This window comes from Macaca thibetana, chromosome 12, assembly GCF_024542745.1.
Source record: "Macaca thibetana thibetana isolate TM-01 chromosome 12, ASM2454274v1, whole genome shotgun sequence".
Taxonomy (NCBI): Eukaryota; Metazoa; Chordata; class Mammalia; order Primates; family Cercopithecidae; genus Macaca; species Macaca thibetana.
The window spans coordinates 30,775,676-30,791,813 of record NC_065589.1 but is presented as its reverse complement, the minus strand read 5'-3'; the positions used below and the strand labels follow the sequence as shown (position 1 = coordinate 30,791,813).

General features: G+C 35.3%; 1 protein-coding gene across 5 annotated transcripts in view; it reads right to left on the bottom strand.

Moving 5' to 3' along the window:
• The window catches only part of ERBB4 (erb-b2 receptor tyrosine kinase 4), a 1,170,744-nt gene that overhangs the window by 574,072 nt on the left and 580,534 nt on the right, over positions 1–16,138 (bottom strand). For all 5 annotated transcript variants that reach the window (XM_050751368.1, XM_050751370.1, XM_050751367.1 and 2 more), the window contains exon 3: positions 998–1,184. In XM_050751368.1, the coding sequence (XP_050607325.1) occupies positions 998–1,184 (187 nt within the window). The remainder of the gene's footprint in view (positions 1–997; positions 1,185–16,138) is intronic.

Genomic DNA, 16,138 nt, shown 5'->3' with positions numbered 1-16,138 from the left:
TTGGATGCAAAATATATTGATTATATTAATTTATAGTAAATTAAAATGAAAACTCCTTTATCCCACAGTGAGGTACTAATTATTCACTAATTAGCTTTTATTTTTTAAATTAATTAATTAATTTATTTATTGAGATGGCGTTTCACTCTTGTTGCCCAGGGTGGAGAGCAATGGTGCAATCTCAGTAATCAGTTCATTTTGATTACAGGTATGCATGAATAAAATTCATGATTAGAACCATTATACCAAAAAGCCTCCTACAAGGACTTTTACATACTCTGAGCTATGCGAACTGAAAAGTAACAGTGGGATGGCAAGAACCGGCTTACAAAATAAATTCCTATTGAGTGTTTTTCATAGAAGGATGATAATTTTAGGTTGCTTACATCATATATTTCCAATCTTAATGAGGAAAAACTACTCTGATGATCTGATGTTATTGAAGTATTCTGAGAAAGAATTGCTGATGGCATTTAGTGAGCTACTGAATAAGAGAAATCAAAACTGTATAAATTAGATATATTTTCCAAAAATAAGGTGATTGTGCAGAAAACTAAAGATTCATGGAAATAGATATAATAGCTTGGGTATTACTAAGCTCTATTCTAGATATAATAGCTTGGGTATTACTAAGCTCTATTCGTTATTGCATTACTGCAAAGATTTGATGATATGGTCCACTGTTCACCTGAAACCACCAAACACAGCATGTTTCATATCTCAGTTTTCAGTTACAGAGCATTTCCAGAGTTTACTCCTGTTCAGCTGAGATACAGTATTATGGTATCCTTCACACTGCACTTACAAAATCTATAAACAAAAACAAGGGCATCACGGGGCATCATTGCTCATAAAATGAACAAATCACTGATATTTAAATGCCTTAGAGTGTTCCTTAATGTAACAAATATGACAGTAACCCTACATATACATTTTTGTGTACATTGCCTTATATTGATAATGAAAGCATATCTGCCATTATGTATATATTCCTTACCTGTCAAGTTCTTTAATCCAAGTTCTTGAAGTCCAAAGTTTCCATCTTTTCTGTAGTTTAAAAATATTGCCAAGGCATATCGATCCTCATAAAGTTTCGTTCCACGAATAATGCGTAAATTCTCCAGAGGCAGGTAACGAAACTGATTAAGAGCCACTAACACATAGCCTGTGACTTCTCGAACAGACTGAAAAGACACAAACACAAACAATTGTCTGTGTTATAAAACTAATTTGTCACTATGTATATGTAGCAATTTAGATTAAAATGAGTTATTAAACTCTAATTTTCAGTTTTTAGCTTAATACATTATTTTCCGTATCATATTCTAAATAATTGGCTTCATAAAAAAGATCACAAAGGGTTAAAATCTCATTTGAACTACATGTTGTAGTTCTTTTAAACAGTTATGAATGTGCTTATAGTAAAATAATGGATTTTGTTTATGAGACCTTCTTCATACCTGAGATTTGAATATAGTTAAATGAATAAAGGTCTTGCTTATCAACAGACTACAATAAGTTAAGGACACACAACCATTACTCAGAGACTTTACATAAAAAAGCAAATTGGTGAGCATAAGTAAAATAAAGCCATGTTAGTTTGTAAATTGTAGGATAGATTTAAAAAGGCTTTATTGGTGGTTAGTGCTATATTTATCAAATAACAATTGCCCTGTACATCTCCAGGGAACACAAACATAAACGACATGTATTAAAAACAAACTGTTGTGGCCGGGCGCGGTGGCTCACACCTGTAATCCCAGCACTTTGGGAGGCCGAAGCGAGTGGATCATGAGGTGAAGAGATCGAGACCATTCTGGCCAACATGGTGAAACCCCATCTCTACTAAAAATACAAAAAATTAGCCGGTGTGGTGGCGGGCACCTGTCGTCCCAGCTACTTGGGAGGTTGAGGCAGGAGAATCACTTGAACCCAGGAGGCGGAGGTTGCAGTGAGCCAAGATTGCACCACTGAACTCTAGCCTGGCGACAGAGCAAGACTCTATCTCAAAAAAAAAAAAAAAAAAAAAAAAAAAAAAACAACTAAAAAACTACTTGTTGGCTATAAATTCATTCCAACCACATTTTTAATTTTAACTGCCCACTGTTTAAATTTACTCAGGTATAATGAGTTAATTATTTGAGGGTTTGTGAGACATTTTAAAGCAAAACTGTCATGAAGAAAGCCTGAGTTGCATCTAAATATTAAGTTTTTTGATAAAATGATGATAAATAATTGTCAGAATTTAAAAAAAAAAACTAAAAATGATACAAAAACACTCAAGTATTTGGTGTTATTTTAACACCAATTTCATGTTATTCTAACTAACCCTTTTCATTTCAGATGCTCCAAGGCTCAGTTTTTGGTACTTTTTTCCCACCTCTGTCTATTCTCACTCCCTTGGTGATCTTATTCAGTTTCAAAGTTGGTGATCTCCAAACATTTATCTCTATACTTTCCCCAAACTCCAGATTTATACCCAACTGTTTACTCACCATCCTTACTTGGATGTCTAGTGTGCTTTTCAGATACACCTATCAATGGCTGAACTCCTTTCTTCCCTCACCCCTCTGGCAGCCTTCCTCATCTCAGTTAAGGTTTTTCCATCTTTTCTGGCTTTCAGGCCAAAATTTCAGTCATCTTTGACTCTCCTCTGACACACCGAGTGTGATCCATACTATTTGTTCTATGTTCAGAATGATCGGAAATTCAACTACTTTTTATGTCATCCATGGCTCCCACCTGAGCCATCATCATTCCTCATCTAGATTATTGCAATAGGTCTCCCTGTGTCTATTCCTGATCCTTATGGTGTATTCTAAATTCAGGCTAGCCAAGGTATTTTAAAGACATAAATCAAATTACAACACTTCAATGTTTAAAACTCTGAAACATCTCCTAAGTCACTCAGAGTAACAGACAAAATCCTTTCACTGATGCATCCAAATATTCATGCCGTTCAGTGCAATAACCACTAGCCATATGTGGCTAGTGAGCAACTGAAGTGTAGTTGGTCTAAATTTAGATGTGCTGTAAGTACAAAACACACTCTGGATTTTGAAGATTATATGATGAAATGATAACATTTGAGATAAATTGAGTTAAATAAAATGTATTATTAAAGTTAATATCAGTTGTTTCTTTTTACTTTCTTATGGTGGCAAAACAAACATTTTAAATTCTATGGCCTTACAATTCTATTAGACAGAACTACAGTATATGATCTAGTCATCAGTTCTCTTTCACATGGAAATTATAGTTCTACCTTAAATTGTGCATTATGCCCTTAAAAATCTGAGTTTCCTTTCATCTTGTTATCTTCTTGGCAAACTCCCTCACTACCTTCAAGTTTTTGTTCAGTTGAGGCCAACCCTGATAAACCTGTTAAACACTGTAGCCCCTACACTGCTACCTGCTTCAATTCTCATATTTTCCCCACGACTTCTTACCTTCTACCATATTATATCATTCATACATTTATTAGATTTAGTATTGGTAACCTGTCTCTCTTTTTCCCAGAATATAGACCTATAAGGTCAAGCACTGTGGTCTGTTAACTTATGTGTCTCATGTGACTAGGAGAGTGGCAGTAAACCAACAAGTATCACTCTTGTCCTTCTCTGACCACATCCTTCCCCACTGTACAAAGTCTGTGGAGTGAAGAAAAAGGCTCATTTAGATTCTGCACTCCCCCCTTCCAGACCCTGTGATCCCAGAATTTCCTTTGCAAATAACTCCAAGTCTTTATCTAGAAACTGTAATGTCATCTTCCCCAGTTCAATCCCCAGACAGCAGATTGTGCCACTAGTGTGCATATATTTAGGAAGGAATGGGTGGTCCAGGTGTCAATGTGTGATGGGAAACTATACAGATCCTGGATATGTAGGCTAGAGTGTCCAAAAACTTGCATGTAAGACCTCTCACAATATATGCTAGAAGTGGATGGAGGAGAGACTGTAGACTGGAGCCATTTCTCTCCATGCCAACGTATTCCTGAGGACTCCAAAAGTTCTAACATTGTACCTGGCCATCCAGGTTGTTATAAAGATATGTCTGTCAAAATGGGAAAATATAACATTTTATTTAGTAATCTCTAGTTGGTTTACAATAAACAATAAAATATGTGGGCCTCTATTCAGACTCTTTCACCCCACTCTCATAATTCTTAGGAATAAGCATACTACAAATAATCAATAGAAGAGTAGAATCCTAATGGAGCAAAAGTGGAGAGGAATAGGCAAGGGATACATGGAATTACTCATATCTGGCATCAAATTGGGAACTCTAAGCCACTATGAGTACTCCTAAGACAGTGAGTTTCTTGGAGTGAAGAGATAAATGCCTAGGACAATAGAAAAGAGTGGTGAAACTCACCAGTGATATGCATTGTTTGTACACAGCAATTTGTTTAAAATTGCACCACCTGGAAAAGTCGGGCTCTAGGGCTCTATAATTCCTCCTTCAAACACCGTTCTAATGGTTGAACTGTTACCTCTTTGAGTGCCCTTATCTACCCCTATTTATTTATACTATTTAATAGTATATCTACCCCTATACTATTTATAGTCCCTTCAAGAGAGACTATAAATACATTCTGACATTGTGTGGTCTAAAAAGTAAAATTCTTTCATTCATTATCACAAAGTTTTCTTTAAATGTGTATACAATAATTATTTAGTGATCTAGGTCACAATGATAAATGTGGTGATGGAGGATGTATTATGACTCTTTTGCCTACAACATGTCGTAAGATCCATCATTCCAAAACAGACTTATCATTAGCTTCCATCCCACTCAGGAAGTTACTCTTCTTATCAAAAACTGTAAAAAGCCATTGGTTTATCTCGAGATGGAGAAACACATTTATAATATCAACAGAGAAAACACAGATGAAGCATACTTGGGTAAAAGAAGAGGTTTATTTGTAAAAGAGTAACATCATTAGTAATTTTTCAGTGTCACTTGGGATGGCATTTGGATCACATATTACCACAAGCTGCAAATAACTTGCAAATAATAAGGGCTCTAGAATGTGTGATAGGTATGAACCAAGAAAAATGCTGAACACATAAAGAAGGACTAACTAATGCAGAAGAGGATGCTTCAAGTGCTCTTATCTACCAGAAAAAGTAAAATATAACTAAGAACATCTTTGTATTTGCATATTACTAAATATATTTATATTTGAATTAATTGTGTTGTAATATTTATAAACTTCTCATTCCAGGGTGTGTCTTATATTATTCTTAGAGACATGTGTCTTATCTTCATGGAAGGTCAGATTACAACCAATAGGTACTCCCTTGTAAAGATTCTAGAACTGGAGGGATTTGCTGTTATAACTGAGATTCTAGTATCCAAAATAAGTCTCTGTCATTATTCATTCTGTTTATTACCGTTGCAAAATAGTATGCATAACTAAGCATTAGCCTAACAAATATCTTTTTATTATCTGAACTCTGGACATCATTCCATGTTAATGCTGAGAATGTATGTCCAAGTCATTTTGAACAAGGCCACCCATAAGTTGGTCCATAGTAAATTATTTTATGATAATGATAGTGAGGATCCTATTTATTTATTTCTTACACCCCTTTCTCCGACCCAGAAAAATAATGTAAATAATAGAAAAAAAAATCATAGCAAATCTCTCAACCCAAGATGTGTTGCTCTAATCTTTTGTATGTAGAGGGACACATGGAACTGAAGCATTTTAAAAGAGTTACAGGAGATAAATACAAAATTCTTATACCTAAAAGAACACATCCTGCCTTATTTTGGTCTCTGTTTTTTGGTATTCATAGTCACATTTTCTCTATTCTTATAGTCTTTCTGTGAACTAATATCTTGAAACATCTCAAAAGGAAACTCCAGGGCAGATCATGAGCCATGTGTACTGATTACAAATAAAAACAATTAAAGGAAACGAGTTAATAATGATAGGAGTGCTTAATGATGAAAAAGAGTAAATAAAGTGGTTTGAGCCAATATTGGCAGATCTGGATAAAAAGTGAAGAGATATCTAGAAGTGTAAATTATATGTTATAATGTCTGATAAGGCCACACAATCATGTTAGTCATCCATTGTTCCTCACCTTTCAGCTATCAGAAAAAATCTGAGTAGCACAACATTTTCCACTGTTTTAGAAAAGTTTAAGAAAATAAAAACAACTTTTAAACATATGGACTTATTTATGGGAAAGTATAATGGTAGGAAATGTGAGCTTGTCTGCCAGGCAAAGCTGGACTCCAAACCTAGCCTTTGTGCTTGCTAACTTTGTGGCTTCGATCAGGTTGCTTAATCTTATTGAGCCTCAGTTTCTTCATCTTTAAAAAAGATACCAATATTTCTATTATAGAACCATAATATGGGTTAGAAGATATAAGAAAACTGGCTGACCAATAGTAAGTGTTTAACAGATGCTAAACAAATATTATCTCTGATAATAGCCAGGAAGATGAACTGCCTGTGGACAATCTGAGCAGAAAAAAAATTATAATATCATTATGTAAGAACTGCTGCTTTTAATCTCTCTGTTATGTAACCTTTGGTACATTTATATCTTGCTTATGCAATTTGCAATTTATTCCTAAATTTCAGAAACAGTTCCTTATACTTTTTGTGTGTATATTACAGCCCTAAATTTAATAATAGCTATGAAATGGAATGGAATCGAAAAGTGGAAAGCAATGCTTAAGGTCTTTTTAGACATCATTTCCCATGGGAAATAATTTTATGAACTTGCTACTAAAACAAAACATTGTTTGAACAACACAATCATGATTTATGTACAAGGACCACAGTAGTAAACAGAAATTATAAGAATGCCCTAGGGGAGGGAGAGCATTAGGAGAAATACCTAATGTAGGTGACAGGTTGATGGGTGCAGCAAACCACCATGGCACGTGTATACCCATGTAACAAAACTGCACGTTCTGCACATGTACCCCAGAACTTAAAATATAATAAAAAAGTAAACAAAATAAAATAAAATCTAATTTCTGAGTTACTGGCGATGTCTTTGATATCAAATAAAGGTTTTTCTTAAAAAAAGAAAAGAAAGAAAAATAAAAAAGAATGCCCTAGCAAAGACAAAATGCTGACTCTGGTTCTGGCTCAGTAACAGTTTAGTTCTAGAAATTCTGCCTATTTTGTCAACCAAAGAGTGAATACCCTCCTAAAGATATATCTTCCTCCTCATGGTGTAAGCTTCTGCTCAGTAAAACTGATTGATTTTCATTGTCAATGTTGGCTTCTATAGTTGCTTTGTTCAAGTAGTAAATACAATCGGATATTATTAAAGCCTTGAATGATTCAAAACTCTTCTAACTCAAGGGACAATTTGTTTTGCCTTAAGACATTTGATGAGTGAAATCAAAAGATATGGAACACAAAAAAATTAACTTCCTATACCATATTAGCAGTAAGTCCAGGAAAAAAAATCATGATTTTTAAAAATGACAAGAAATTTTATAACCATTTCTCCTGCATAATATTTTAGAGACAATTTATAAATCTGGAATTTTCAATGGATGTCCCTCAATCAAAGATTAGATGAGACTGTGCTGGCTCACCGGGTTATCCTTTTACCTCTAGATCATTTCAGAAAAGTCAGTCTTCACTATTTCTAAATTTATGCTTCATTCCACAACTCTTTTAACAGTTTTTAATTTTTTTCTGTATTTGACATAAATCCCTAATTCTTTTCTTCTTAGTTACCTTTTTAAAAAAATTGATCCTTAATAGAAATGAAGACTAGTTCCTTAAATGTTCCTTCATTTACCTTAAGATTAAAGTGATTACAGTACCACACAATTCCTAAATATTTAGTAAGTGTTTAGGAATGATTTTATGCACATTAAAAGTAATTATGTGTTCCTACCTACGTATGTAAAACTTTTTACATACTTTTTACATAGTTAGAAAAATTCCCAGATTTTTTCCTACTAAAATTATGCATCAAATCCATGTTTATTACATTTCTTTAAAATTAGCATCTCTTTTAAAATATACCTATCCGTTTTTGTTAAAACCTTCTGTAATCAGTCAAAAATATCCAAATTCTTAACTTCTACTCCAGTGTCTTAAGAACTCATACACAATTAGATATTATCCACAAAAATAGTAATATATTTCATCAGGTAAGAATCAACAAATATAATGTTGATTACCTAAGGTCTTGAAGTCAAATAAACCTGTAGTATCACAGAGAAGAGTAGGGAACAGAGAACTACGGTGGTAGGAGGGGGGTATTAGAAAGTCCCTTCTGCTGGTAATGACTGCAGAATTTATGTATTTTCTGACGGTGACAAATGTAGTAGCAAATTGTAGCCTCTCTATCAGTAAAGCCTTCCATTAAATTTCCCTAGGCAATTAATTTCTATCCCTGCCCTTCACAGCACGTCTGAGAATATCTAAAGCAGAAAACATTCTTAACTATGACATAGTATTAAAAAGTTTACCAGAATAAAAACACATTAATAAACACAGAGCAAACACTACATATCCCTGCTGCTTGTAGAACTAGTATGTTTGCTTTGGAATTCTGCTTTCATTTTTCCCATTGTTCTTAACACTCCAAGTATTACTTAATACTCCAGGCAAGGAGGGACTCAAAGTCTCATCTAATTAGATTTGAAAAAACAAAAATAATGTGAAATGTCATATACTGACTGGAGTAGAGTAGAATTCATACTAATTACACACAGCATGAAATAATACTCAAGAGGTAGGAAACCTGATCAGGTCATCCCAACAAACTGCTAACTTTCAGCCATTTCCTGCTAGTCTCTTTGGTGCTAGTGTTGCTATGAGTTCTACTTTCTAAGAATCTGCAGGCCATTTCAATCATCACTGGCCACTTGGCCAGCTCTCAATCCATGACTTCTTAGCAGTGAACACCTTGAGTTCCATTGAGAAAAGGACTACTTAGCTCACCTCCCTAGAATTAACCATATATATTTTTTTGTCCTTTATATTTTCCTGAGCTGGGTGGAGAGTTAATCGTCCCCATTCAAATCTCTACATTCCCAGTTGATTCTTCATCTCCTGACTTTATCAAGACTATATTCCTGTATCATAGACTTATTACACAGGCGTTAGGTTTGTAAAATTAAATTAAATTGGCCCAAAGTTGTCTCTGTACCTTGAATTTCTATGCAGCAAACTGTGACCTAATTAGTAAACACACTGCAAACTAAGTTAAGAGTATATTCTTATAACAAGTAGCTGAATCTCAGCCAATCATAGCAGAGAGGCCTCAGTCAATCACAGGCTACCAATTGATCACATTATGTCTAAGTAAGGCAAATGCTAAGCTGTAACAATTTAAACTGTTTCTGCATAATACTTACTTGTCCATCTATGAATTCTGCCTGCTCACATTGCTGGGTGGGGATCTCTGAACCACTCCTGATCTGAGTGCTGCCCAATTCATGAACATTCTTTTCTTAAATAAACTCGGTCAAATTTAATTTGTCTAAAGTGTTTCTTTTTAACAGATTACACAGACTAAGTTGGAAGCTTTGGCAGATTCATCTACATAATCACACAAAATTTCAATTGTAAGTGTACGCATTTCAAAAACTTCATAAGTCGAAGATTCTATCATCTCTAAAGTGCGTGTGTGTGTGTGTGTGTGTGTATGTGTGTGTGTTTATTCGTTTTCTACATATTTATACAGGGAGGCTTATATTTTGAAGCCTGGATTTCAAATAGACATTTTAATAATCTTTAATAACTATTTAAAATATAATACTGAGTTCATTTTTTTTCCTATCAGATAAACACATTAAGCTCCAATGATTTCGGGAATTGACTTTTAACTGAAATTAGAAACAATGCATAGATGCTAAAATAGCAAGAATGTTTGGAAACCTTTGAATTAAACTTTGTGTAGATATAGATAGAGCTGAAGTAAAAAGAAATTATTAGTTGTCGGCACTTTCGTACTGAATCAAAGCATCGTAATGTTTATTAACGTTGTCCATGTGATGATGAGTATTCTCCTCCACAGAGAGCCAAATTGGTTAGGACAATGCAGCCTAGTGATTACATTTGGGTTCTGTAGTCTCACAATCTTAGTTTGACTGCTGTCTCCATCACTTATTTACCTTGCACAAATTATTTAATATTACGTTCCTGTTCTGCAAAATAGGAAAAATCTCTGCTAAATGCTTAAAAGTTGAATCAACAAAAGATAATCAATTTCATCATATTATCATTAGTGCAATTATGGGAAATATTTGTAATATAAGGTTAGGAATGGTAAATAATATATAAGCACAAACATTTAATATTAAAATTGATTAAACAATTGGTACTACATAGTACATAAAGATATAACTTCAGTCAGACTGTCTACTGTTGGCTAAATATGACCACTCCCTAAATTTATTCATGTATATATTTGTTTGTTTATGAGACGGATTCTTGCTCCACTGCCCAGGCTGGAGTGCAGTGGTGCGATCACAGCTCGCTGCAGTCTTGAACTCCTGGGTTCAAAGGATCCTCCCACCTCAGACTCTTGTGTCTAGGATTACAGCTACACACCACCACACCAACCTAATTTTTTTTTCCAGTAGAGATTGGGGTCTCATTATGTTGCTGTGGCTGGTTTTGGACTCCTGGCCTCAAGTGATACTCCTGCCTTTGCCTCCCAAAGTGCTAGGATGACAGATGTGAGCCATTGTGCCCAGCCAAACCCGCATAATGTATATGCTGAAGTCCTAAGCCATACTGCCTCAGAATGGGACTGTATTTGGAGATAGGGTTTTTAAAGAGGTAATTAGGCTAAACTGAGACATTAAGTTGGGCCCTAATCCAATATGACCAGTGTTTTTTAAAAGAAGAAAAGATGAGGGTACAGACATGACAACAGAAAAGACCATGAGAAGACACAGAGAGAACCTGGTCATCTACAAGCCAAGGAAAGGGATCTCAGAAGAAGCCAAAGCTGGAGACCCCTTGATCTCATAATTCCAGCTCCAGAATTGTGAGAAAATAAATATCTGTTGTTTAAGCCACCCAGTCTGGGGTACTTTGTAATGGCATTCCTGGCAAACTAAAACACTGCCTAAGTTCACGTCCTAGCTTTTAGCAGTATTATGTTGGGTAAATTATTTAACCTTTCTATGTCTCAGTATCTTTATCTGTAAAATGGGGATGTTAATATCTCCAAATCCTAGGATTATTTTGAGAAGTATATCTCTACAACTTGCTTAACAAAAGGTCTGGCTCATAGCTATCCCTCAGCATTAGGTTTTATTGTTTTTCTGAATCCAGAACTCTTCTTCAATATGTTCCCTGTGTTGCACAGCATATTTAAAACCCCATTTTTCTATTTCTAAAGGAATAACTACACATTACCAAAGTTTAGATGAGAAAACTGCTTGCTAGCATTTTAATGTACATTTGAGAGTGACAGTTTCATGTCTGAGGTCTTCTATAAATGTGATGTTTCCCCATTCAAAATTTAACGAAAGAAAATGGGCCTCTATGAAATTATGGCTGAAAACAGCTGCCTCTGTTGAAAAGCATATGGGAAATGCCCTTTGAGGATGTAGAAGTTAGAGGTGACTGCTTCTGTGACTAGTCTGTTGTTATTTTTAAATGAAAAGGATGAGCAATCTCAGAAATAAGAGAGCCAAAGTATCAGGCTTGGATTTGACAAGCCTGCCAAGATACACTTCAATATCTGTCTAAATATTTGGCCATAAAAAGCACAAAACACAGCCTTAATTAATTTATAAAAAACCAAATATTTGCTTTAGTCATCTCCTCTAGTGACAACAAGGTCTGATGTTACTTATGATGCTCTTAATATTAAATTCAAACATACACAATAGGCATTCCATTGATATCTGTGGATACAATCAGGACACAAATATAACAAAAATTGAGGCCATGGACTTGTAGACAAGCAATTTAAATGTTTTTCTTATTTAAGTATCCTTATGCAAGTCACAAGTTTCTAAGCAGCTATTTACTACTCCAAATAGTACAAATTTTCAAATAATTACATTAACTTATTAATTAGTGTTTTCAGTGTGTGAGGCATTCTTATGTCTTCTGTCACCTACTGGTCAAACCACTCTGAGTATTACCTCTGTTTATAGATGAAGTAACTACAGTGAAATAACTTGCCCAAAGTCACATAGACAAAAGTGAAGGAAGAAATATTAAAACAACAACAACAAGATCTCTCTTATTCCCAAGATCAAAATGCCAATCTGTTTAAAATATTTTTTTCTTTTTTTTTTTGAGACGGAGTCTCGGTCTGTCGCCCGGGTTGGAGTGCAGTGGCCGGACCTCAGCTCACTGCAAGCTCCGCCTCCCGGGTTCCCACCATTCTCCTGCCTCAGCCTCCCGAGTAGCTGGGACCACAGGCGCCCGCCACCTCGCCCGGCTAGTTTTTTGTATTTTTAGTAGAGACGGGGTTTCACCGTATTAGCCAGGATGGTCTCGATCTCCTGACCTCGTGATCCGCCCGTCTCGGCCTCCCAAAGTGCTGGGATTACAGGCTTGAGCCACCGCGCCCGGCCTAAAATATTTTTTTCAAAAAGTGGTACCAATTTCTTCCTTGTTTAAAGTACTATCCATGGCAACATGGTCTAACATTTTGATTTGAGAATAACATTCTCTTTCTAAGGTTTCTTTATGACAAAAATATTAGCTAAGAAAGAGTATTTCTCAAAAGTAACTGCAGCATAATTCAGATATTTATAATTGCAAAATCTGCTAAAAAAAAAGTACTTTAAGTACCCTAAAAGCCTTAAAATCAGCATTCTCTTAGGTGCCTTCTCTTAGGTGCTAGCGAACCTTTTCAAGCAGATATATAGAATCAAATGAGATTCTGTGTATAAATTAATAATACAGATACAACCAAACAATCCTAATGCAAATGTATTTTTAAATTTGCACTTGACTTTTCTTCCTCAAAAAATTCCTTAAGTCTCTATGCTTCACCCTCATTCACCCATCCATCCATCCATCCACCCACCCACCCATCCATCTATTCATCCATCCATCCAATTATCTATTCTGCAACTGTTTATTGTCCACCTACAATTTGAGAAACATTGTTCAAGGTGCTGGAGACACAGTGGCAAGCAAAATAGACATGGTTCTTAATCTTATGGTAGTTACTTCCTTTATCATTTCCAATCTTAGTCTAATGACAAGATTGCCACTAAGAAAAAGATGGCTTGCCAAGGAAGATTTACAATAACTTGCAAGTGAATGCCTGCATCTTTGTTTCTTTAAGAGTAAACCATTTGTTTTAAAATTTTATGCATTAAACATCTAATCTTATTATAAATCTACCTCATTTTCTGGTCATACATTGGCACCTTCCATTTTGGAAAAATATGAATTTTTCTTCTGACATTAATTGTTACTTAGAGATGCACTTTGTGCCTACATTTGTGTGTATGTCTTCAGCACTTTCAAGTAAACAACTTAATTATGAAACATTTTTCTCTATGTTTCTCCTTTATATGAATGTTGCAGAGAAGTAATCATTATAGTATCTTCTAAGACTGCATATAAATTATTTACAAGACATAAAATATATTCGACTTTTAAGTATCCTCTTAAAATATCATCATTTTCCTATTTTGGTGTCATTCATTCAGCAATCTGTACTTGTAGTATATTCAAAGCTATTCCTTGCTCTGGGGACATGGAGATGTATAAAATATGACCTGGCTCCTTAGTAGCTCACAACTACTGTGAAAGACAAACATGGAAAGGAGCAAAGGAATAACATGTTTAAGATGCAACAATGGAACCATCATTAAGATTCTGAATATTAGAAAGCAATGAAGACCATAATGGGGGTATCAACAGCACTCTGTGTGTACACAGGGGTGAAGCAGATAAATTTGCCTAAGGAATATTGGAGAAGGAAGTTGTAGGAACAGATAATTGTCTAAGTTCTGAAAGGTTGTGAAGTGTCCCACAGGGATTTTGCACCTAGATTGTGGTCTTAAGTTATAGTTTTACAGAAAGAGAAACCAGGAATTCTTGGAGAAATTTCATATTCTAGGTATAGGACAAGAAATAGATAAGATGAGCCTGAAACATCGTATCATAGCAGATAGTGAGGAAGCTATCAAAAACTACTAAGTTCATGTCAAAAGGGTTCAAGAACCAATTGGAAGAGACCCTTCCTGGCCAATGATGGGGTAACTTATATTTCAAAAATGATAATTATAACTGATTATAATCCATAAAATACATATAAAACTATGAGTTCATAATAATATTAAATGATATAAATTTCTCATTTTGGACAATAACAGAAGACCAATTCACTTTTCTGAAAATGTTTCTAAAAGAAAATAAGCATTCATCCTTTTCCTTTATGAACTGTAACACCAGGTAATGAAATAACAGATTAAAGGTAGTGCCTTAGTCTGTTTGGTCTTCTATAGCAATTTACCACGGACTGGGTGATTCATAAATGCCAGAAATTTGTTACTCACAGTTTTGGAGGCTGGAAAGTCCAAAATCAAGGTATCAGCAAATTGAGTGTCTTGTGAGGGCCCACTCCTTGAGGCCAGTATCTTGCTATGTTTTCACACAGCAGAAGGGGCAAGGGATCTCTCTAGGTTCTTTTTTATAGTCACTCATTCCATTAATGAGGAGTCTACTCTTATGACTTAATCATCTCCCAAAAACCCCACCTCCAAATACTATCATATTGGGGATTAGATGTCAGTCTGTATCAGGCACTATGTCTTATTAGGTGTTCCAATGAATAAGTGAAAATAATTTTAAAATTAGTACCAACCAATTTTGATTCATTAATTGTAATAAATGTGCACCATAATAATGTAAGATGTTAAAATAATAGGGGAAATGGAGCATACGCTATATAATGTATTTTATTCACATTTTTTCTATGAACCTAAAACTTTCCCAAAAATAATATTTATTTTTAAAAATAAGAGCATTGCCATTCTGAAAGTCTTTATGAATTAATGGTTCTAGATATTCAGCATCGTTGGCTAGTAATTGCAAATGACATCACAATAATAGAAAATAATGTTGGGAGACAATTCTATATTGTTTCTGCATGGCATGTACCAGCTTTTCTGCAGAATTTTTTTTTTCAAGAATGTTTGTATAGAAAGCAGCAATGGAATAGCAAGACAGTTTATCCTTCTAGGGTGGAGGGCAGATTTGTTAGCAGCCCTTTTTATAAAAGCGGGGTTTCATAAGCTCAGAGTTCTGCAACTGTGACCCAAATCTCTTTTGATACAGTATCGACCTGTTTGTACTTTCCAATCACTTCCATGGGACTTGCCTCGGGGGCAATGGGAACCCATGTAAACATGAAGCTCATGCTGACTGCTGTGTCATTGAGTCTCGTGTCTTCTGCTAACACAAGTGACAGACTAACTAGTTAGCGTGCAAACACTCTAAAATCTCAGACATTTGACATTCTTGACAACAACAAGACATTATGTGCCTCCCGCTGAATGAACACACCACCACCTAAGGTTTCATCAAAGAGATTGAATATGAGTATTATAAAGTCTCTGGATCCAGCTGCCAATTTGTTGGAAGTACAAAAGACAGAGAAACATGGTGAATTCTATCATGAATATGCAATTAACAAAACCCAGCCTTCAGAAAATTCTACAGAAAAGTGTCCCAGGTCTTTGAATAGGTAAATTATAAGAAGAGGGAAAAAAGGAGGAGGAGGAACTTATGTCAAATGTTTTAAAGGAAATTTGGAGAAAAATACTTTAAAACCAAGCTATTGTGTCTAGGGATGTATTCTCGGGTGATAAAACTATAAAGACACACAAGAAAGCAATTTCTGCCGGGCGCGGTGGCTCAAGCCTGTAATCCCAGCACTTTGGGAGGCCGAGGCGGGCGGATCACAAGGTCAGGAGATCGAGACCACAGTGAAACCCCGTCTCTACTAAAAATACAAAAAATTAGCCGGGCGCGGTGGCGGGCGCCTGTAGTCCCAGCTACTCAGGAGGCTGAGGCAGGAGAATGGCGGGAACCCGGGAGGCGGAGCTTGCAGTGAGCCGAGATCCCGCCACTGCACTCCAGCCTGGGCAACAGTGTGAGACTCCGTCTCAAAAAAAAAAAAAAAAAAAAAAAAAAAAGAAAGCAATT